The 22,580-nt window shown below is 56.6% G+C and overlaps 2 protein-coding genes and 1 non-coding gene across 6 annotated transcripts in view; 2 read left to right on the top strand and 1 right to left on the bottom strand.

Annotated features, from left to right (window-relative positions):
• ARMH1 (armadillo-like helical domain containing 1) overlaps positions 1–7,405 on the top strand; it is a 15,809-nt gene extending 8,404 nt beyond the window's left edge. Inside the window, exons 6-11 of the mRNA XM_006015792.3 lie at positions 2,568–2,690; positions 3,333–3,405; positions 3,810–3,939; positions 4,378–4,455; positions 6,592–6,709; positions 6,971–7,405. Coding sequence (XP_006015854.3) covers positions 2,568–2,690; positions 3,333–3,405; positions 3,810–3,939; positions 4,378–4,455; positions 6,592–6,709; positions 6,971–6,978 — 530 coding nt within the window. The 3' untranslated portion in view covers positions 6,979–7,405. The remainder of the gene's footprint in view (positions 1–2,567; positions 2,691–3,332; positions 3,406–3,809; positions 3,940–4,377; positions 4,456–6,591; positions 6,710–6,970) is intronic.
• LOC112550734 lies at positions 7,287–7,399 on the top strand. The gene has a single exon (XR_003094701.1). It is a non-coding gene; the product is annotated as a U5 spliceosomal RNA (small nuclear RNA).
• Positions 7,406–8,950: 1,545 nt separating the features above from the next.
• KIF2C (kinesin family member 2C) overlaps positions 8,951–22,580 on the bottom strand; it is a 27,616-nt gene continuing 13,986 nt past the window's right edge. For 3 of the 4 annotated variants that reach the window (XM_014521160.2, XM_025206815.1, XM_025206809.1), the window contains 13 exons: positions 21,981–22,035; positions 21,727–21,889; positions 20,915–21,005; positions 19,680–19,743; positions 19,394–19,485; positions 19,015–19,157; positions 17,231–17,435; positions 16,143–16,253; positions 15,065–15,132; positions 10,687–10,798; positions 10,475–10,591; positions 9,795–9,918; positions 9,272–9,351 (listed from right to left, as the gene is read on the bottom strand). In XM_014521160.2, the coding sequence (XP_014376646.1) occupies positions 9,272–9,351; positions 9,795–9,918; positions 10,475–10,591; positions 10,687–10,798; positions 15,065–15,132; positions 16,143–16,253; positions 17,231–17,435; positions 19,015–19,157; positions 19,394–19,485; positions 19,680–19,743; positions 20,915–21,005; positions 21,727–21,889; positions 21,981–22,035 (1,425 nt within the window). Of the gene's footprint in view, positions 9,352–9,794; positions 9,919–10,474; positions 10,592–10,686; positions 10,799–15,064; positions 15,133–16,142; positions 16,254–17,230; positions 17,436–19,014; positions 19,158–19,393; positions 19,486–19,679; positions 19,744–20,914; positions 21,006–21,726; positions 21,890–21,980; positions 22,036–22,580 lie in introns of all 4 variants that reach the window. The other variant, XM_014521157.2, reaches the window with a different exon arrangement.

The following is a 22,580-nucleotide window of genomic DNA, read 5'->3' as shown; positions in this document are numbered from 1 at the left end:
GGTTTCTAAACACCCTTCCGGTGAATCTAATACCTTTTATTAGACCAACTAAATAGTTGGAAAAATTATTTTTACCAAGCTTTCGGGTTTAAAAATCCTTCATTCGGCTGAGAAAGCATCTGCCGTTGGTGTGTGCTCTTCCTGGCTGGAATGAAGAGTAAAGAGGCCAGCGGCTGGGCTGCAGCAAGACAGGCCGTCAGTGAAGATGTGGATTGAGGAGTCAGTGGGTGAAATAGTTGGAAAAATTCTTTTTTGCAAACTTTTGGGCACAAACGCCCTTGTTCAGGCAAAGAGAGCGTCTGCAGGTGTTGTGTGCTGTTCCTGGATGATCCGGGAAGGTGGAGAGAGGGAAATGTTGACCTGTAGCTGGACTCTTTGGGTAGATGTGCTAGCTTTTATGAGACCAAATAAATTGTTGCAAAAAGTTGTTATTTGCAAGGTTTTATATTTTTAAAAAATACAGAACCCTAAAGTCAGGCTTTAAAGACTTTGGGGATCTAGGTAAGTGGCCTGAAGATTTTCCAAGTATGCAAAGCACCCCATTCACTTAGGAGCCTAGCTTCAGATACGAAGCTTTTAAAATAATTTGCCCAACTGCTTGAACCACTTCCAGGGGAAGTGGGTCTCACTCCAACCCGGTGGGTCTTCAAAAGGAAGCTAGTCAATCACTTCGCTGGGGTCAGTTGACCCCAGCACTCTTTTCTGCCAGGGCAGGGGGTCAGACTTGATGATCTGCTCAGGTCCCTTCTGACCCAACCTACTATGAAACTAGTATTTCCTTGGGTCTCTGCACCGTCTGTTGCCTTTGCCCTGGGAGCCTACATCCTGCCTGGCAAAGGGCCCAGGCAAACGCAGCAGGCAGAGACCTGAGCAAACAGCTGCAGCCTGCCTCTGCCCCGTGCACAAATCTGGAGGCACATGCCCCCCCTCCATGCCTTCCCTGGCCCAGGGTGCACACAGCAACAGGGAGCTGCCCCCTGCCCCTGCTCCGGTTCCCTGGACAAGCATCCTGCTCCCTGCCCCAGGCATGCCCCTGGCTGGGGCTGAGCAGCACCGTGTTCCTAGCCCCTGCTGCCCCGGCCCCAGCACCCTCCCTCACCGTGGGGCTTCAATTTGCCCCCACCCCATGCCCCCTTTTCCCTTCCACAAACTTGCCTCCATGCAGCAAGTGGGCTCTGGGCTGCACAGCTCTGCTGAGTTGCCCTGCTCCCTGTTCTCTGCCAGCCAAGTCGGGGGCTCCTGGCCACGAGCAATGCACACATGCATGCCTCTCCCTCCCAAGGCCCCTATTTACTGAAGGGCCTTGGACTACTGCCCACCTGGCCTGGGCATTAATCCACCTATGACATGAGGGGCTTTACTGCGCAGTGGACTAATCTACTGTGCAGTAAAGTGATGCTGGGTGTGTCTACATGAGATGCTACGTCATCATAACGACAAGCTATGGTGACGTAGCTCATTGCTACAGCAACTTAGCATCAGTGGGCACTAACCATGAGGCCAATGAGGCACCAAGCTACTGCACAGCAAGCATGTCTACATGTGTAGGTACGTGCGTCGGCGGGCGTTTTGCGTGGGAGCGCGGGTCCGCGGGTGTGTGTATTGTAATGGGCTTATGGCTTTTGTTGAGTGAGTTAAAGAATGGGAAGAAAAGTGTATTAGAAGGTGTACATACATACATACATACATACATACATACATACATATATAAAAATAACTTCTATACATAGAGAGAGAGATTTTTCCCCCCCAAAAAAAGGAACTCACCTTTGTTTAAGGCACATTAACGTGATTTAGGTGCACATCTACATTTAAACAAGCTAAGGCACGTTAAGGTGCATTAAATTTAGGCTGGCATAACTAAGTTGCATTAGCACGTGTGTAGCGGGGGAAGTGTTACTGCACAATATTTTACTGTGTGATAAGCCTAGACAGCATTAATAGCAAGTGTAGATGTGCCCACAGACAAGTGGTTTGATTCGGTTTGAGCGCCATGTCTCACAGCAAGCTCAGCCCCTGCAGATAGGCAAGGGCATTGCCTGCACTAAGTACCCCCAAAGCGTCCTGTGCTTCAGACCATCCTGGCTAATTGCAGGTAAATGGCATTTGAGCCTCATGTACACAACTATCCCACACCTGTTTTGATGCGAATCAAATCCCAGGCTGAAGAGCCCCAAATTAGACCGGTTGTTGTTCTAGCCTGTCTCCACGAGCTTCCCTGTGCTCCACAGTCTGGGGCAGCCGTGACCTGCAGGCACACAGGACTTAGGGCAGGTCTGGCCTGGGGCTACCGGCCTCTCCTTCCCCCTGTCCTGACAGAGCTACGGGATGTCTGAATGGGCCTCTCCTCTCGGTGGCTCGGGGAAGATCTTGGTTCTCCCTGCCTGTAGACAAGGGCTGGAGCAGAATCAGTCTTAAGTGAGAGCAGACAGGGAGAAGCAGGGGCGGTCCGCAGCGCGCTGGTGCCCAAACCAGCAGAGCCCAGAGAGGTGGGGACGCGGCGGTCTGACGGCTCCCCTGGGAGTTAGCACTGTGCGTACAAGTCCCTACGTCCCTTCTCTCCGCAGCCATTCAGCTGATAAAGGATCTCACCTCCTACGACGTCCGTCCAGCGCTGCTGCGGGGCCTGGTGGCGTTACTGAAGCCAGCAAGGAGGGAGGCTGTTAAGACACAAGCAAAAACCCTGGGAGGTAAAAGATCAGAGCAATCTCTCTTTGCACCGGACCTGGGGGTGGGGTGGGCTGGAGGGGAACCGGGTGTCAGCTTCTGGACTTGCTCAGGCCACTGACGGATCACGTGAGAACCGACTTCAGGACCTTTTCCTCCTCAATCACCAACCCGGCCTTGCAAACCCACCCCTTCGCTCCTCTGCAGGGGTTCGATGCTTCACTTGATGTCCAGGCTGGGTGAGACACTGGCAGCTGCTCCCCCTTCCCCAACAGGATGTAGCAGCCCTTGTGTTACCCCAAAACCTTGGCTCAGGGGACCAGTGGGTTGATGAGAGAAAGAATGCGTGAGACATACCAATTTACGCTCACGTCAGCATAAGTCACCATATTTACTGCGCAGTGCGGGCGTGGATGTGTGCCTGGACTGCGTAGTACTTTCAGTTACTGCGGAGTAAATGTGCATGTGTAGACACACATAGATACATCAGGGTGAGGGTCTCAAGTACATTCATGTTGAGATTTCTTTAGGCACATTGCTTTAAGCCCACGTATCCCCTTTCCCCCCCAGTGCTGCTGGTCTCGTTCCCCAGGGTACTGCTCACACTTACTGGCAGATTTGTGCTTCCAGACAGTTTCCTCCCTGTCAAATGTTCTCTCGTGCAGATCCTACCACGTTTGACCTCACCGAGTCCTTGCCGGTGTACGTACAGCAGGCTGCTGCAGCAAAGGCCATCGGGTAAGAGACGTCAGAGCCACACACAACCGGAGCATGGCAGAGCACATTGAGACGCCGAGGTGGGCTCTTCCGGGGGACTGGCGGCGACGTGGTTGCCTGTAGGACCTGATGCCCGAGATGGGAAGGCAATGCTAGGTCTTAGTGGCAGATGTCTGTAGCGCGCTCCCAGTTATCCAGGCCCATTTGCTGGGAAACCGAGTGGATAGCTGAGCTCTTGGGGACAAGTGAGGAATGATGCAGACTGATGGGAGGGGATGCCAAGCCACAGGTGCCACAGGCAGGGGCTGTGCCCTGGGCAGCAAGTGCCTGCGCAGCCTCTGCTAGAGGCAGCTCTTTCATGTCACCCCCCAGCAAGCTTCCACGTGGAAGGACTTTGGGGTCTGACTGGGCTGGCTTCCTCGCAGCGTCCTAGCCAAGAGCTCGACCGACCTGGCCAAAGAACTGGTCCAGCTGAGAGTGGTGCACGGCCTCATGTGCGCCATGGGAAACCAGGATCACGCCACCGGCCAGCGACAGGCCAGCATCACTCTGGCGGTGAGTGAGCGTCTCCTGTGCAGGAAGGGTCTGTAATGGGGCTCTGCTGAGCAGGGGGATGCCCTTTGTGGCAGGAGGAGCTGGAACGGTCAAGGCTTTCCCGGGGCTTGCAGGAAGCAAGGCCACTGCTTGCCCACCTTGCGCTCACTCTGCCACAGAGATGCCAAGTGGACCCTGATTCAGATGTGTAACTAGGCTGCTGTCTGCCCTGCCGCTGGTGCGTCGGGAAGAGCCTGTCCCTCCCCACTCCAGCGTTTGCCTACGACTCACGACCTGGCGCTACAGTTATGGGTCACCCAATAAAAGATAGCTCCAAAAGCCCCTTATTCCTCTTCCCCCGAGGTACACTGTCACCCTGTGAAGGGGCTGGCTTTGAGTGGAGCCAGACGATGCCCCGTCTCCCCCGTGCAGTCACTTACCGCAGCTCTTCTGTTGCAGCACTTTGTCCAGACATTTCCCGTTGTGGAGGAGCACGTGCGGAAGGCGATAGGAGAGCCCCTGTTCCAGCTCTTCATGGTAAATCCACTTCACTCCAGAGTGTCTGTGGGATGCCATGTGCGTGTGTGTGTGTATATATATATATATATATGTAATCCTTCTGCTGAGCATGTGTCAGAGCAACAAGGGCCAGGTTCAATTTTGGGGATACTAAATATATTTTCCCTTGGCTCGAGCCCCACCCAGTCTACCTGGGAAACACTAGATAAATCACTAGGGTGTCCAGTAAAACCAACAACCCCGTTCTCGCACAGCAGTGTGAACACAACACTCAGCTGTATTACAAAGCATAAAGAAAAAACAAAAGCTATCACTAACTATAATGTTAAAACACTACAGACTACAAAACAGAGTCTAGAGGTGGTACCCTCCATGGGGGGGTCTTTACCCGCGCCCAGGCCGGCTGGGACTTGAGACTCCCCACAGGGCAGTTCTGAGCAGGGGCCACACCGGGAAGTCCAACGAGCTGCTCCGTGGGTCGCTGTGCCGCAGGGAGCTGCTAGAGATCCTGGGTCCTTCCGCGCTGCAAAGGGCCCCGCGTCGCTCCCTGCGAAACCGTAGCACTGATCCTCACTTCCGCATGGTGGATTTGAGGGGTGGACGGCAGTTCTGGACATACAACAAAAGAGCACCAGGCCTATGAGGCGGTGACCTGGACATATAGTCAGGCTACACGGCTAGGCTGAGACCTAACAGCTCAGAAACAACAAAAGGGGAACCAGGCCTGTTTTGGCTTGGCCTTGAATTCGAACTCGCGCCCAACCACAGCACTTGGTTGGGGCACGAACTGAAAAAGGGGCAGAAGAAAGCCCAGGCCTATTTCACCGGGCCTGGACGGAGCAGCAAAAAGCCAACTGCCCCTGCACGGACTCATCCCACTCAAAACCCAGAAAACAAATGGGGAAAGAAGCAGGAGAGAACAGGGGTGTCCCTTTGCAGGGCCGAGGTGGACGGGGCGTCCCCGTGAAGTCACAACAGATCCGGCTCCTGGATCTGAACCTGCACAAGCGTGGGGACAGGGGTAATGCTCTTGTTTTTGTGCCTGCGCCGGGGAAAGAGGCACTGGAGACTCAAGACGTTCACGCTTTGAAAACTGTCCTGCTTTAGTCAGTAGGACCGAGCCTTTCCAGCTTCCTCCTTCCCTCTCGCTCCGCCAGACCCAGGATGTCGGCAGGTCGCGGTATCTCATTAAAGGACACCTCGACCCCAGCGTGTCTTCACCTGTGTTCAATTAGCCGACTCCTTCCTTCTCCGGCCGGGGGGTTAGTGCTGTGCTGGAGCCGTGCCTCCGTTCTGAAGCTGGGGCCATCTTGTCCTGACTCCGGCCCCGTCTCCGGCACAGATGGAGACAGTCCGAGGCTTGTCTGGCCCCTCACTCCTGCTGTGACCCTGGTTGTCAGACCTGCAGGATCTGCGGTGTCCGGGAGGAGGCGGGTGTGCAAGCCACTGGCTAGATCTGGGCTGCCCGGATTTCAAGCCAGACACTAAGTCGGCAGAAACCTCTGGGTTTGGACCTTGAGACCTTGGCAGGGCCAGGCCAAGAGCGATGGCCTGCAGGGAGCAATGCTAACAGGGCCTGCGAGGCCTCTCCCAGCACCGGCTGGTTTCATTCTGCACCAGCCCTTCTGGCCTGTTCCTCTGGTGCCTTGAACAAGAGCACGGCCGTTACCTCCATGCCTTTCATTGCCCTTTCCTTCCAGCTCTCACACCACGGGGGTCAGACGTACCCAATCTTCCCCTTTCTCACACAGGCCCCGCATTTGCCATTCTCTGCTCAAACTGCAGCACTGACTTCCAGATCCGTTAACATCTCTTGCTTCCTGGCCTGCCCTTAGCTCTTAAACTGCTGTGATGTGACGTGCTCCAACACTGAGGTCCCTTTAGCTTGTGGGGCCCGGACAGGCTGCACCCCAGGCCGTCTGCCGAGAGCTGGAGCTGGATGTCTCTGCTCACAATCAGTTGTGCTCAAGAGCTCTGTGCTACGCACACGCGCAGTGCAGCGCCATAGGTAAAACACTCGACGGCTGCTTCGTCACGGCACCCTCTGGCTTCTGGCTTTTCAAGGCTGCTTTTACCGGGGCATTACCCCTCCTGCCCTGCCTATCCTGTGGCCTGGCTGGTTCCTCTCACCTCTGCCTCTGCTCTTTGTCCTAGGGAGATCCCAAGAGCTTGTACATGAACATGGATGCGGTGCAGACCGACATCCTGGTATCCAACAAAGTGGACATCCCAGGGAGCCTGCTATGCCTGGAAAGGACGCAGCAGAAGGAAGGTGCGTGGGGAGGCACAGGGTCACTTGCGCCAAAGCCGACCCCAGTCCTCCTAGATATCAGGGCCGAACTCCCTCCCCTTTACGCAGGTGCAAACCTGCACTCAGTCCTTTCTTCTGGATGGATCCCAACCAGCGCAAGGGAGAAGGGGTCAGACCCAGAGCCAGGCAGGATCCGGGGCAGGGGTGGATGCCCTGACTTGTAGAAGGGCTTGGAGGGGTTACATGCACCTTGGGCCTCACGGGGCTCTTTTGGTCTTTCAGAAGCCTAGGAATGAGCAAACCAGAGACCTGGACCAGTCCTGCTCAGCCCCCGCCACCCCCAACCCTCCAGCTCTGCGCTTCCCACGCCCCAGCCCCCCTGCTTCCTTCAGGCTGAATCTCAGAACATCTTGCAGGTTTGGTCCTTGCAAACATCTCTGACTTATGAACTACGCAGCCAGGCATCCTCCCTGCCCCAAAGGGATGGCAGAGCCAGTTCTTGGACTGCGCTAGGGCAGGGGGAGAAATCCCAGGGGAGAGGAGAGGGAGAATCAGGTCATGGCAGCGGTCATGGCAGCATCTCCCCAGCGCAGGGAGCAGGCTTTGGCTTTTCAGTTTGTATAAATCTTTCACCTTTTACTAAAAATTTCCATGGGGAGAAGCGGTGAGGAGTTCTCAACCAATTTTCTGAGATCCTGTTTCAGCTGATCCGCCTTTGTGTGCATTAAAATAGATGCTTTGTTACTACAGCTATAGATGCAGTTTAATCTCTTGCTGATGAAATGCGTGTCTGCATGCGCCGTTCACAGCAGAGCGTGCAAGCTCAGTGCTGTGACCTGCTCACTGTCTCCCACTGGGATCCACGGTGCTCACGCGGCTTCCCTGCAACTTGTGCGTTGCCCCGACAGCACCCGGGGCAGACAGGCCCGGGCAGGATGAGGCACTCAAGCCAGGGTGGGTGGAAACTGAGCACTGCTGGTTGCAAAGCCCTGAGCACAGGCTTTTGCTCCGGCGGTGCCACCTTGGAGAAGTGCAAGGATGTAGCAGCCCCCCAAAGGGAAACACGGGCATGGGGGGAAGCTCAGGTCAGTGGCACCCTGGCTGCTCTAACAAGTGATTAGTGGCGATTAACAATTTTTAACTATATCGTGGACACGAGTCCCTTCCACAGGGGCTTTATGGTGCCCAAGACATGCAGTCTGCCACCGGTGCTGTCCAGTCACCTTCACCTCATGAGCAGATGCTTCTCCCCTGCCTGAAGCCATGCCAGGGTCAAGCCCATGCTCTGGCTTCTCTTCATCTCACATGACTCTTTCACCTTTAGAGTTTTGACTTTGGGCGGAGAGCTTGGACTTTGTTAGCGAGCTCTAATTCTGCCTGGGGGGTCAAGGAAGGATTTGGCAAGGGACAGGAGATGGGGTGAGAGCCGACAGGATGACCGATACGTGCCAGCTGCTCGTGCACGTGTCCGCAAGGATGCCATTTCAGGCAGAGGCAATGAACTTGAATATATGCTGCAACTGGACTTCAGCCACCCACTGCTGCAAAACAATTAGAGGTAAAACCCGAAGAGCTGGTGGGACTGGTATCGCTGCGGGATGTACTGCAGGTGAGCTGGGAAAGGAGAAGAGCATCGTGAAGGCACACGCTCCTCCTCAGAAGGAGAAACCCTGCGAGTCACCGGCGCAGTTCGGGAAGGGACGGCCTGCTGGAGGCCCCTTGCTCCTAGCTGGGGACTTCAGCCGTGTGCTGGTGGCAGAGGACAGGCGGAGACTGAAAAGGGGAGCAGGAGAGGTGGATAGGTCATCGCGGCTTTTAGCAGAGATTATGCAGGGAAGGAGGCTCAGGGACCAAGAGGATCAGCTGGTGCTGGCAGCAAAGCTGGCAACAGGCAGGGAAATGCAGCAGGGTAAGGGTTTGGACCTTCCTGGGGCCACAGACGAGGAGAGCACCCACAGCTGCTGCAGGAAGAGCAGCTGGAACCAGGCCCTGCGTGAGGACAGCTCAGGGCCACCCCTGGCACGGGCAAGGTGCCAGCGCAGCACCAGGCAGCCTGGAGGTGCCCGTGGGCAGGTGGCACAGCTGGGCTATGTCGGGTTTCCACCAGAGACATCTCCTGCAGTGACCAAACAAGGGAGCACAGGCGAGCGAAGCTGCCAAGAACCGCTCGGAGACGCTGCGGTAAGGCCAAAACATTTATTTATTTTAAACAAGCTTAAGAAAATGCTGATTTTCCTCCCCTCCCCTCCCCCCCACCCCCAATGATCATGCAGAGCCTTGTGGCTACGCAACATTAAAATGTGGCAGGAAGCCTAAACGATTCTGTGGGGCGCCGACCTGGCCGCACCGCGACGCGCTCGAGGAGGAGGCAGCTCCCCCTGCCAGCCCTCCCCGCTCCCAGGGCTCTCGAGAGCGGTGCCTGCTAAAGGGGCCGGAGACAGCGCAGCTTGGCACGGGGCCGCCATGGTGCCTTGCTAGGGGACAACCCCGGAGACACTGGGTGTCCCAGCTGAGGGAGAAACGCCAAAATCAGTGACAGACACACAGACAAGGGCTTTGCTAGTGAACCAGGGGCCGATACGTTTACTGCGGCTTCCTCTTGCTCATCTGCTGGCTGGCCTGCTCCTCCATCTGCATGGCGAGCTGCAGGGACTCCAGCGTGTCTGCAAAGGGGGGGAGAAAGTTGTTAAGTTCTCAGCTGCGGTAGATCAGGAGCCCCGACTCCAGCTTGGGCAGCAGTCGGGAAAGCCCCGCGGCTGCCAGAGGTGGCGACAACTCCTTGCTCTCTCCCTCCTGCATCGTGTCAGAGGGAGGCAGATTCCCCCACTGAGCTCTGCCATGGGCCAGGCACAGGCTGTGCAGCCGGCGAGCTGGGATGCTTCCAGCCCCCGCACTGGGCTGGCTGTGCTGGGAGCCAGGGGTCTCCAAGCACCACTCCCCTTTCTCTGCAGCACTCCACGAACGAGTAAGAGATGCCGGCGAGAATCCCACTGGTCACTGCAGGCGCCTGGACGCTGCCTTCAGCCCAGACTGCCCCCACCCAGCCCTCCTGCCAGCCCCGGGACGTGCAGAAGGGAGCAGGGGGCATCTGGAAGGGCACCCGTACCTAGGATCCCGAAGGCACGCCTCGTCTCCTCCTTCAGCAGGCACACGGCTTGGCTGACAAAAGTCTCCAGGTCGTAGTCTGGCTGCTCCGTCATTTCCAGCAGGTCGTCGCAATGGGTCATTTTCTGCGTTCGGGAGCGAGGTGTAAGGAGAGGGACAGGTGTTAACGCGGCCGTCGCCTGTGATGCTGACGAGCAGTTTGGGGCCAAGGGCAGCACCGGCAGCAAGGGCAAGCCAAAGGGCAGCGCTCCGAGCCGCTTGTTCCGAGCCCTAAGTGCAGCCAGCCGGCTCCAGCTAGAACCCTGCTCCCCCAGGTCACAACGCGGGAGATATGGCCAAGCTGAACCGTTTTGAGACCACGTACATCTAAACAGCCAGCTCAGGACAGCTGCTGCTCACAACACAAGAAGTAGGGTGCACGTGTGCGTGCAGGCTCAGAACTGGCGCTCTGAGAAGCAGGGTGTGTGCACGTGCGCAGGGGCCTTAACGACGCTGAGAACCACTGGGCTGTGCCCCAAGTTTGCAGCGTCTTGGTGTCAACACAAATCGGTTGATGTGAAAAGTAACGGGTAAGAGAAAGGGCTGGGCATCGTCCAACACGTTGCCCAGGGTCCATCCCCACCCCGGCTCCCAGGCCGCCCCGCCTGCTTATCGTTATCGGCAGCGCACCCCTCCCCTCACCTGTCTCAGCTCCCGGAGCTCCTCCACGGCCTTCTCCTCCAGCTCGCTGATCTGCGTCATGGCGTAGCAGAAGCTGGACATGTGGGGAGAGAGCTCCTCTTCGTCCTTGCCCAGGTGCTGTTTGGGGGGAGGGAGAGCAGACCCAGGTGAGCCCAGAGACATCATTCACCCTGCACCAAACCCAGGCGGCTCCTCCCCTGCCAGCCATGTACCTCAAGTTGCGGGCCTGACCCTTCCTCGCTGATCTCTGCCTCCTCGCTCTCTGTCTCCATGTGGGTCTGCATCTCGCCGGCGCCTCCATTGTGAGGGCTGAGCTCTTTCACCCTGGGAAGGGGAAGGATTGCATCAGGGCCAGGCCGAGGGTCACGCAGGAGCTGCTGAGAACAGCTCTGCAGCAACCAGGCTCCGTGCAGGGAAGGAGGCTGCCGTCAGTGACTGCAACGCGCTTCCCCCGTGCCCGTTCTGTGTGGCAATCCCCGGGCCCCCTCCTGTCACCGAATCACCCGCGGTCCCTGTGGCAGACAAGCTGCCGAGGTCACTGGCGCTCTGCTCCATGTGGAACCGAGCCTCTCTCTGATGCCAGCTGGAGCCGGACGTGAACCAGACACGGAGATCAGCTGCCCCATGCCCCGGGCACGCTCTACTGAGGCCATGACGCACAAGAGCCTCCATGCACTGACCTGGCACGGTCCCAACGGAGCTGCAGTCTGCTGTCCACAGCTGCTACGTCCACCTGCCAGCTCCCCGCCCCAAAGCCACGAGGGATCTGGGCCAGGGACTGCCAGTTGGGGCATATGAGCCAGGTTTGCCGAGTCAACAAAGCCCCGGAGAGGGCAAGTGCAAAAAGCCTGGCCCCTCATGGTTGTCGGCAGCAGGCTGGAGGCCGTGGCTGCCCCGGGTCACCAGGGGGGCCTGAGCAGGGAGGAGCTCCCTCCTTGCCCCAGAGGCAGCCAGGGTTGGGGCTTCAGTGCATCTCTGCAGCCCCGGCCCAAGAGTCCCCCCAGCGCCAGGCCAACAGCATCGCTTCGTACAAGAGATCTGTCAGTCCAGAGGCCGAGTCCCTGGTGTGGTAGGCGGTGTGGCACACGTCTGGGATATGGGACGCCTGAGCTCACGCCCATTCCCAGGGCAGCACCCTGACTGGGGAGGGACCTGGTGCTGGCAGAGGAGTCGTAGCCGAGTTGGTTCAGAGACAAGTGCCTCCCCCCGGAGCCCGCTCGTGGGTCCAACCGAGACAGCGTGCAAGGGCCTGCGGGAGCCTGCCGAGCCCAGCCCCAGCCCCAGCCCCGAGTCATCCAGAACGATTACTGGGGAAGAGGGGAGTCCGCCTGACCTCCCAGCACCCCATGAACCCCCCACGCAGGCTGCTGGCTTCTGTCTGCACTGCTCTCCGAGGCGCCTGAATCACCCTGCAGGTCGGAGGCTTGGGCACCAGCTGGGCCCGGAGATGCCATGAGGCTGCAAGGGGCTCGAGTCGGACGTTGCCAAGCCCAAGTTGGATTAGAGATGAGAGAAGAGTCAGCAGGAGACCGAAAAGGCTTGGCCTCTTCAGCTGGGAAAGCAGACGGATGAGGGGTGCCAGAGAGGGCGACAGCAGCACGAAGAGTGCGAACAAAAACAGGGAACTGCTCATCACTTCCCAGAACGCTAGAACCAACTTCCCGAGATTGGCAGGGGACGCGTTGAAAACTAACAAGACTAACCAAGGAGGCTTGTCAGGGAGGCCCTGAAGGGCCACAACCCCAAGGGCAGGGGAGTTCAGGAAGAGTGGCTGCTCCTCAAGGGAGCGATCCTGGATGCGCAAGCAAAGTCCATCCCGTCTCGGAGGAAAGGCAGCAAGAGGGCACAGCAGCCCCTTGGCTCTCCAGGGAACTAGCGGACCTCCTGTGTCTTAAACGGAAGACCTACAAAGGATGGAGGACTGGAACCACCTCCAAGGAGGAGTACTCTGCTCGGGTCCGGACCTGCAGAGAGCAAACCAGGACAGCCGAGGCTGCGACTGAACTCCAGCTAGCTACAAATATCAAGGACAATAAAAAGTCCTTTTTTTAGATACGAGGGGAGCCGGAGGAAAGCAAGGGCAACACTGGACCCCTGCTAAACCAGATGGGACAACTGACAACCGATGCCCAGGAAAAAGCCAACTTGCTAAATGGGTATTTTGCGTCAGTTTTTCACCACTCCCGTGGGACACCCCTGCCCACTGCAGGACAGGGAGACCCAGGTGAGGGAGATCCCCTGCCCTCCATCAATGCTGACCTCGTGAAGGAACACCTTAAGAGGCTGGACATCTTCAAGTCAGCTGGTCCTGACGGGTTACACCCCAGGGTATTCAGGGAGCTGGCAAGCATCATAGCCCAGCCCCTGGCACGGATCTTGGAGAGCTCCTGGCGCTCTGGTGAAGTATCCGAAGACTGGAAGAAGGCCAATGTGGTGCCTGTCTTCAAGAAAGGGAGGAAAGTGGATCCGGCAAACCACAGGCCCATCAGCCTGACTGCTATCCCGGGGAAGGTCTTGGAAAAAATTATCAAAGAGGCCATCCTTAACGGACTAGCTGACGGCAATATCCTGAGGGATACCCAGCACGGGTTTGTTGCGGGTAGGTCTTGCTTGACCAATCTCATTTCCTCCTATGACCAGGTGATCTATCACCTGGACAAGGGGGAAGAGATTGACGTCATATACCTTGACTTTAAAAAAAGCCTTCGATCTGGTATCCCATGATCACCTCTTGGCAAAACTGGCTAACTGCAACCTCGACCTCACCATGATCCGCTGGCTGGGGAACTGGCTCCGTGGTCGGACCCAGAGGGCGGTGGTTGACGGTAGCCAATCGTCGTGGTGCGCAGTGACCAGTGCGGTCCCTCAGGGCTCTGTCCTAGGGCCTTTACTTTTTAACATCTTCATCAATGATGTAGACATTGGAGTCAGAAGTGGACTGGCCAAGTTTGCCGATGACACCAAACTCTGGGGTAAAGCATCCACATGTGCGGACAGGAGGGCGATCCAGGCGGATCTGGACAGGCTCAGCAAATGGGCGGACGAGAACTCGAAGGAGTTTAACACTGAAAAATACACGGTTCTCCACCTTGGGAGGAAAAACCTGCAACATGCAGGTATGGGCTCGGCAGTGCTACGCTGGCTAGCACCACGGATGAAAGGGACCTGGGGGTCAGGATCGACCACAAGATGAACATAAGCCTCCAGTGTGACGCTGCGGCTAGGAAAGCAAGCAAAATGCTGGCTTGCATCCACAGATGCTTCTCAAGCAAATCCTGGGACGTCATTCTCCCGTTGCACTCGGCCTTGGTGAGGCCGCAGCTGGAGTACTGCGTCCAGCTTTGGGCTCTGCAACTCAAAAAGGATGTGGAGAAGCTTGAGAGAGTCCAGAGGAGAGCCACGCACGTGATTGGAGGTCAGGAAAACAGACCTTATGACAACAGGCTGAGAGCCAGGGGACTCTTCAGCCTGGAAAAGTGCAGGCTCGGGGGTGATCTGATGGCCACCTATAAGTTTATCAGGGGTGACCACCAGGATCTGGGGGAATGTCTGTTCACCAGAGCGCCCCAAGGGATGACGAGGTCGAACAGTCACAAACTCCACCGTGACCGATTCAGGCTGGACATAAGGAAGAACTTCTTTACTGTATCTTGCGGGGAGCCTATGCCCCCAGCTGACTTCCTGCCCCTGAGGCGGGGGGCTGGGCTCGATGATCCTTCGGGGTCCCTTCCAGCCCCAACGTCTATGAAAGACGATGTATTTTTTTTGCGCAGCGTGTAGCTCACTTGGGGAACTCCCTGCCGCAGGAGTGCGAGAGGCAGACAGCAGAGCCAGGTTCAAGAGGGGGCTGGACAGATCCATCAGATCAAAGGGTCAGGGATGTGTCTGCCGACACGCTGGAACCAGACAGGTGTGAACAGGGAACGTCTAGAGCCGTCTGTTGCCGTTCACACGCTCCCTGCCTCAAGCATCCGCTCCTGCCAGTGGCAGAGACCAGCCTCCTTGTGCCATGCTGCCGTGGGACTTAGGCCCCCCCCCAAAAGGTGGCTGGTGAAGCACTGGAACGGGTCCCTAGAGAAGTGATGGACTCTCCATCCCTGGACGTTTTTACAGCCCAGCTAGACAAAGCCTTGGCTGGGATGATGTAGTTGGGGCTGGTCCTGCTTGGAGCAGGGGTTGGACTAGATGTGATCCTGAGATCCCTTCAACCCTCATTTTCTGTGATTCTGTGAAAACTTTATAATTAAGGAAACTCCCGCAGGTGGAGAAGTGCAGAGAACAAGGCCGAGGGGCAGCATCTCACCGACAACGTTGCATCAGATTCCGTATTCATGGGACTCCCTGTAGGATCCGAACCCCGGCCACCTTCAAACAGGCCCAGGGGGAGAAAGCACCGAGGTGGTCCCCACGAGCCTGGAACACTTCTCTGCTCTGCCACCCACCCCTGGGACTGGGGCGAGCTAGCACCCGTGTCTCCCCCACGTGAAGTGGAGACCCTGCAGCCTCACGGGTGTGTTGCCAAGGTCAACACAGAACAGCGGTACAGGCAGAACCTTTGCTCGGGTGAAGCCGCTGCGCGAGGAGCGTTACCTGTCGGCGTATCTCAGGGTGTTCAGGGTGTATTCACAAGAGCTCATGCCGGGTGAAATCATGGCGATCTGCAAATACACAGGAGGTTGTTACAGGCCACGTGGGCTCCTGCCGGCGAGACAACTTGGGGCAAACATCCCAGCCAGACGGCTTAGCGACCTGCTGTTTTACAGCCCGGGTTCAGACAAGATGACTTCTTCCTTCTAAAGCTAGGGCGTGAAACTTGGGCTGCGTGGATTAATGGCGGGCCAGTCTGCGGGCTGGATCAGGCCTGCAGATTGTCCCCACGTGCTGGATCCACAGCATGGGGCTGGTTCGGTACAGGCGCCGCAGGCAGCTTATGCCCTGGACCAGCCCCCAAACGCCGCCAGCAATGTGCACCCTGGGCCAGCCCCATGCTCCTGGTCCAGGACAGACCCCAGCTGGGACAAACAGGCAGCACTGGGGGCTGGGAGCCAGGGCTCTGTAGGCTGGATCTTTGACCCCCAAGACGGTCGATTCCTAGACTTCAACTTAATCAGCTCTTCACCCTTGCTCGCTATAATCCAGGCTCCTGTTGCACATTGTCTGGCAGCAACAGAGACTTCCGAGCTGGGGAAACTGGGTTCTACAGGCAGCCCTGCTATTTGCTGGCTTTTTTCACCTTGGGCAACTGAACTGTGGCACAGCAAGACGCCTGCCACCTCTCCACAGGGCCCAGAGCGCAGAGAGCTCCACCAGTTCAGCATTTAGCACCTCGCTCCAGTCCCGCTCCCGCTGTTGCAGGCCAGCAGGCACTTAGTAAACTTGCTGGTGTGGGAGCTATTCCTTCTGGCTTCTGCAGGGGGTTGATAACTCAACTCTGAATGCAGAGCGGCTCTTGGTGGCATCAGCCAGAAGGAACTAGCTCAGCTGGGGAAGTTTCCAGGGAAGAAAATTAAATCTTTCACCTGCAAAGCGACTGGATTTGTGCTGGTGTCATTAAGAAAGGTCCGGGCACTTTTAGACACCTGCTTTTCTGAGTGATCAGCTGCCTAAATCTGATAGGCTTAGGAGCTGGAATCGGGCACCGGGTTTGTCCGCGAAGCGCTGTGCTCACCATGCAGGTCCGGGAGTTGGCGCCTATAAAGGAGTCCCGCAGCACCTGGGTCAGCTTGCTCTCCCGGAACGGCGTGTGGGACTTGTTCTGGCCGAGCGCGCGGATGCACTCCTAGAAATAAACCACGGGAGTCTCGTCACCGCAGCGTCTCCCGCCAGCGCACCGCAGCGCTACACGGCTGCTGCGGCACCACCCCGAGGGCTCCGTCAGGGTCAAGGTCCACTGGGTAGAGACTCTGGCAGCAACACTGTGGCCCCAAAGAGCTTCTCGATCTGCAGGAGCTCCACGCAATGGCTTAACTGCTTTGGCTTTCACACACGGTCGCCTTGAGCACTGCCTGGCACTGCTGCTGTCGGGGAGCCCTGCACACCCCTCACCCCTTTCTGCTGCGCTGGGTACGTCCCTACAGTCCTCCTCACAGATGCTTTGTGAACTGGGCTGAGCTGCTTCTGTGACCAACGACCAGCACGCGAGAGGAGCAGGGACAGTTTCACGGGAGATGCATAGGGCAGCGACCGCTCGGTGCTAAAGCGACCGCGGGAAAGAACAAGGGTCACAGGTTGTGACTCGGTTTCCCTGCTCGACTGGCCAAGACATCGTTCTCTCAAAGAAATGGGCAGGAATACAGACATCTGACTTATATAAGACTCCACATGACGGCATAGGGGTGGGAGTCCCAAACGCGCCTCAGACCATGAGAACGGATTCTGAGGGGCCGGTGAGCATGTCTGCAGCTGCTCTTGGTAACGACACCCAATTGCCAAGATCCCAGTAAGCTGGTGTCTAGTTCAGAGGGCCTGGCTTTGGCTTCTTTTGCACTTCTCCAGATAAAAATAAAAGCCGCCAGAGACATCCCGGGAGCGACAGCATCACCATTCTCTGCCCTCCAACATTACACCGTGACTGCTAATAAGCCATGTAGCTTAAGCGCAGAGACAGGCAGACCCTTGGGGGACTTTTTTCCTCTGTCTCCGTGTCCAAGTGCTCCGTAAGAAACTGCTCTGTGCTGGGAAGAATGTGCCGGCCACGCCACGCCAAGCCAAGAGGACGCTCCCATCTAGGCACTGCTCTTACGGGTGACTCCCTACCTTCAGGGCCAGCAGGCTCTTGTTGATCTCTGCCCCTTCCATGCGTGTCTGCCGGTCGGCGCTGGAGGTATCCGCACCCCGCTCGTTCCCAGCCAAGTCCACCAAGGAAAACTTGCCGTGAAGCTTCCCACGGCGGCGGAGGAGGATCTGGAAGCAGGCGTGGGACCGGGAGGAGCTGGAGTTTGCAAAGGTCTGCCCGGATGTCCTGCAGGGAGGGGTACAAAGACAGGAGGAGTTCAGGAGTCCAGACACCTCTGGGGCGAGCACTAGGTAAGCTGGCCTCAAGTCACGCAGCCAGACAGACAGTGGCACGGTCTAGCTGCCTTGCCCGTTATTTCACGCAGGCTGATACGAGACGTGACCAATGTCCAATTCCTGCAGCTCAATTCAATCCACTCCTAACCCCTCCTCGCAGCCCCTCCCGAGCCCACCACTCCCCGTTCTGGCTCTGCTTCGGACTTCCCATTGAGCCGTTCAGACCTGGAAGCCGTGCGCTGCAGGCTGTCCCTCCCATACAGGAGTGTTTCTCCCGGGCAGCAATTCTGACACACCAAGTCCAGGCTCTGGCTCAGCCCCTTGCGCTACACAACGGGCCCTGTCACCTGCTCGTGACCAGCCCTTGCTCTCCTGAGGAAGCGGAGCTGGCCCGTCACCCCGGTCCTGCACTACAAGTCGTTGCAGGGCCTAGCACCAGGGATGGGATCTGCTTTCCCTTGGCCTCTTAAACCAATCCATTCCCCCACCGGCTACGTTAGTGGCCAGGCCAAGCCCTGCCAACAGCTCTCATGTGTCAGGTCTACACAATGCAGAGCTGGGTGCGCACTTTGCTGCAAACGCACCCGTTAGATTTGCAGGCTGGACTGGAGCTCTGCATGGTTTGCAAGCACTGGAGGGTCCCCAGGGCCAGTTTGGGTTTGCTACTCGCTTCGGTGAGCATGTATATGTATGGCTGTGGACCATTAGCTAAGGGGCACGTGAGCTACTGAAAGCTCCCCTGCTCCCAATCTTCAAATCTCCATTACCGTTACTAGGAAGGGTGGGGCATATCAATCAAATCAAATGCTGCCTGCTGCCAAAAGAGATGGTAGGGTCACCGCCCCACCCTTCCCTCAGGGAACTGGGTAAGAAAAAGCTCTACAGACAGGGCTGCCGCAGGGGGAAGAAGTAGAGTTTGGAAGTAGGTTTTTTAAGAGCAGTTTGTGCTTCAGCCTCAGAGCACGGGAAGGGGAGAGACTCACATCTGGAGTGCAATACCGACTGCCTTTGCCAAAGCAAGCTGCAAACAGGCTGGAAGGGCAGTGTGCTGTCCCGGGAGCCTGGCCAGCTGCTGGTTACCGTCTCACCTGGAGGAGATGCTTCTCACAGCGGCACAGGGCAGAGAGCAGCCACACGGGGCAGAAGCAGCAGCCTGAAGTTGTGCTACCCCTCCTGACCCTAGGGTAAGCAGGGCCTCAGCTCTCGGCTGCCCAGCAAGGTCTGTGCTGCAGCGTGCCCGACAGGCCTCGAGAAGCTCCTGATAGGCAGGTGCTGACTGAGAGGCCTTTAAGGAGACAGACAGAGGTCTCTACAGGCTTTTCATAAAACAAGCCATCCCTTACAGTATCTGTGCCCTGCCATGTACCACACTGACTGATCTTACTCCCCTGGGAAGCGAAGGGTGCGCTCGTCACAGGGGAGTGCTGTTAGCCAACTCCCATCTGAAGCCTGGTCAAGCGGCCAAAGTTATGGATGGTCCAGTTCTCATAGGAGCTAGAAAGAAACTGCTGCTTCCTCTGGAGACGAACCTGCAGGCACTGCCCATCTCGATCATCTTGATGACGTCCTCAGCGCAGCCGACCTGGCGCTCTTGGAGGCCGACCACCTGGACCTGCTGCTTGCCGTCTTCCAGCACCCGGAGCTTTGCCTTCTTGTTCAGTAGGTCGAACACCTGGATTGAAGCACAACGACGGTTCCTTTCCTCGGGTCCGTCTCCCTACCCACGTCTCGAAGGGAAGCAAAGCCCAGTGCCACAGTGGCAGACCAGCAACACGTCACCCAAACGTCCCCATTCAATCATTCCAGAGGCACGAAAGGCCCAGCACCCAACAGAGATGTGCAGGCAGGAAGTAAAAAACACGTCAAATGCAAGTAAGCGATTTAAGCTACAGATGTGCAACGTCTCACCTTCCCATTATAGATTTCAAAGAACGTCACGTAGACTTCCAGGCTCATGTTCCTGTACCGTGGCTGGCCCTGGAGGAGGAAGACGTCCCGTGCTAACAGGGAAAGGAGGCAGTAGTCAGCTAGATCACAGACCAGTCCCAGCTGCATCCTTATATATATTTTTATTCGTAAGGACCTTCAAAGGTCTTACAGGCTTCACTATAATAGATATGACCCAAGCGCGCACATGCGTGTGGATGCACAGAGATGCACTGGTTTCTAGTTCAAGCCCTTAGAAGCGACTTACATGCAAACGCATAGATCCCCTTGGAAGCATTCTGAGCTCTCCCTGAGAAATCTCCTCCCATGGTCTATAAAATAAAGGCAGGTCATTACTGAGAAGTCAGGCTAGCAAGATACTGCACCCCCGCCACAATACATTGCACTCTGAGCCAGGGACAAACGTAACCTGCAGAAATGGAGATCCCGCCTATAGTGTGCGCACGTAAAAACACACCTTGTCTCATACAAGTATTAGGGCTTCTACACTCCTCCAGGACACGTGACACATGATCCTCACAACTCATTGTGTAGGCTGGCACCCTGGTCTCATAGGCTGGGGATTGTAACGTGACCAAGATGCCAGAGCTAGGGGTCCTAACATGAAACTAGCAGGGAAGGAGTTTAAAATTAACACCAGGAAGTTTTTCCCCCCAGTGTGTCACTGATGCGCGGGACTCGTTTCCACTAGATGTGGTGGAAGCCAAGAGTGTAGCCAGATTCACCAAGGGACTGGACCCATGCTTGGAGGAAAAGGGCATCAGTAGCCATTGAGCCCGGGAGCGAGGGGCACGGCCTCTGCATCAGACCTCAAAGCTGGAGGCTGCAAGGGAGAGAGGAACAGGGGAAACCTGCTCAGCCCGTCACTCTCCCTCCCAGCCTCCGCCACCATGTGACGCAGAAGACTGGCCGAGATGGGCCTAGGGTCTGACCCAGGACAGGGCAGTGCTTATGCTCGTATATTAAAATGTGCCAATTTGAGACAGAGCCCTGGATAACGGATCCCCCTGCTCTTCACGGGCTGCACAGTTAGAGTCAGCAGTATGACTTTTCCTGCCCACCAAAAGGCAGCAACTGCTGCCTTCCACTGTAGATTCAACATTATTGGCCCATCTGCTGACAAGTGACCGGTCTCCTCCACGCGCCAATTCAGTTCCAAGTTCAATAACTGTGTCTACAAAACTCCATAAGCCATGAGACGATACCCAGGCCAGGATCCTCCCTTCCACGCCCACAGGTCTGGGGGTTCAGATACTCCGCCTATTCAGTCGGGCATTCTGTATGCAAGCCCCAGGTCCGGAGACCTGGGAGTTCGGATGCCCCCAGGCACACTTGATCTTAGCCACGTGGCCTATTGCTGTCATTTTAAAGGATGATAAAAAAAAGAAGATGCAGTTTCCAGAGGAAATCACTTAGGAGTAACACAGCGTTGCACCAGGTAGGTTGGGATAACTGGAGACACTGCAAAAGCCAAGCACTTACATGGGTTTTACCACTGCCCGTTTGGCCATATGCAAAACACGTGGCCTTCCCGCCCTCAAAGATCGTCTGCACGAGAGGCCTTGCGGTGAACCTGGGAATTCAGAACACACAGAGCTCAGCGGAGGCAGATGACAGGACAAGGAGCAATGGGCTCCAGCTGCAGCAAGGCAAGTTGAAGTTAGATATTAAGAAAACACTCTCTGCTCCCAGGAATCCCAACAAAACTAACGATGCCACGAGTTAAAAAAACACTGGGGGTCAGGCTGATGCTGTATTGGGGTCAGGAAGGAATTTCCCCCCTGGTCAGACTGGTATGGACTGGGGTGGGGAGTTGCCTTCTGTGGCAGGGGCATGGCCTCTGCCTGGGATCTCTCGAGCGTATATTAACAACGTTTGGAGCAGCGGGTCCCCTGCTTTCCCTGGGGCAGGTCCGGGCGCGATGCCTTGTGTTGTGTCAGGGCTGACTAGCTCTGCTAAGAGGCTGGGCAGTGGATTTCTGTGGGATGGTTTGGATAGGGCTGGGCCTGCCTGGGGTGGAGGGCTGGACCAGATGACCTCTGGAAGCCCCTTCCAGCCCGATTTCTCTTGGGACTATGACTGAAACTTCACCAAGAGCCTTAATGGACGTACAGCCTGCTGGTTTCTAACCAAATTGGGGGTGGTCAGATGTGACCTTACAAGCACCTGTAGACCGAATGCCCCTAACTACGTAACCAGAGACAGCTGCTTTCAGTTTGCTCATGAGACAGACTACATCTCACAGTGGAGACAGACTGCGTCGTCTGTCTCCACCAAGTGGCAAAGTCCATTACCTATACACCATCTCGTTGGAGGCCGTTTCATCAAATGAGTAGTCAAATTTGAAGGCCTGGTTTTCCAGGTACTTGGTGAGGTCCACCTTCAACTTGGGCTCGTGCACCAGCAGGACGTTCTTGCTGGGAACTGTGATCACGTCACATTCCTTTTTGAGGCGCTCTGTTGAGGGCAACGTTCGGTACGTCACGCGAAGGAGGCCGTGTCCAACCCCCCTCAGAGCCCAGCGCAGGCTTCACCCGTACGCGCTTACCTTGCTTATTGAGGGGCCGCTTCCTCACGCAGACACAAATCCTGTGTTCTTCTATCTGGAGGAGAAGGACGACAGGTTACCAGAGACCGAGCAGAGAGCTCCAGGACTCCCCAGGCATGCGTGTGCCGTCTGAGGCTGAGCCTATGCCATGGAGTGGCTGCTGCTCAAACTATGGCAGCAGTGCTCAGGCGATGGGGCTGGTGGGGAGGACACAGCTCTGCTGGAAAGAACTTTTCTGCTGCTCGAGATTCACCTGCTCCTGAAAAGCGACAGGCGCTCTGCCGCGTGATCCCTTCCGACCAAGCCCTGCCAGCAGCCATCCATCGTGAGAGACTGAGCCAGACAGAGGAGCTGTTTTTGGAGCCACTGGGCTGAATTCAGCCCATACAAGACTCCACAGATTCGGTCGCCGATCAGGCTTTGATCCCATCAGTCTGCAGTCAGTGGGGGGGCTGACTAGAGGAAAGGGCTACTCAAATGCCCATGGCTTGTACAAACATGATGCTGGATGTAATCACAGAATCATAGAAAATGAGGGTTGAAGGGAGCTCAAGAGGTCACATCTAGTCCAACCCCTGCTCCAAGCAGGACCAGCCCCAA

The sequence above is a fragment of the Alligator sinensis genome, unplaced genomic scaffold, assembly GCF_000455745.1.
Source record: "Alligator sinensis unplaced genomic scaffold, ASM45574v1 scaffold781_1, whole genome shotgun sequence".
NCBI classification, from domain to species: Eukaryota; Metazoa; Chordata; order Crocodylia; family Alligatoridae; genus Alligator; species Alligator sinensis.
The sequence above is the reverse complement of the archived record's forward strand: the minus strand, read 5'-3'. Positions and strand labels throughout refer to the sequence as shown.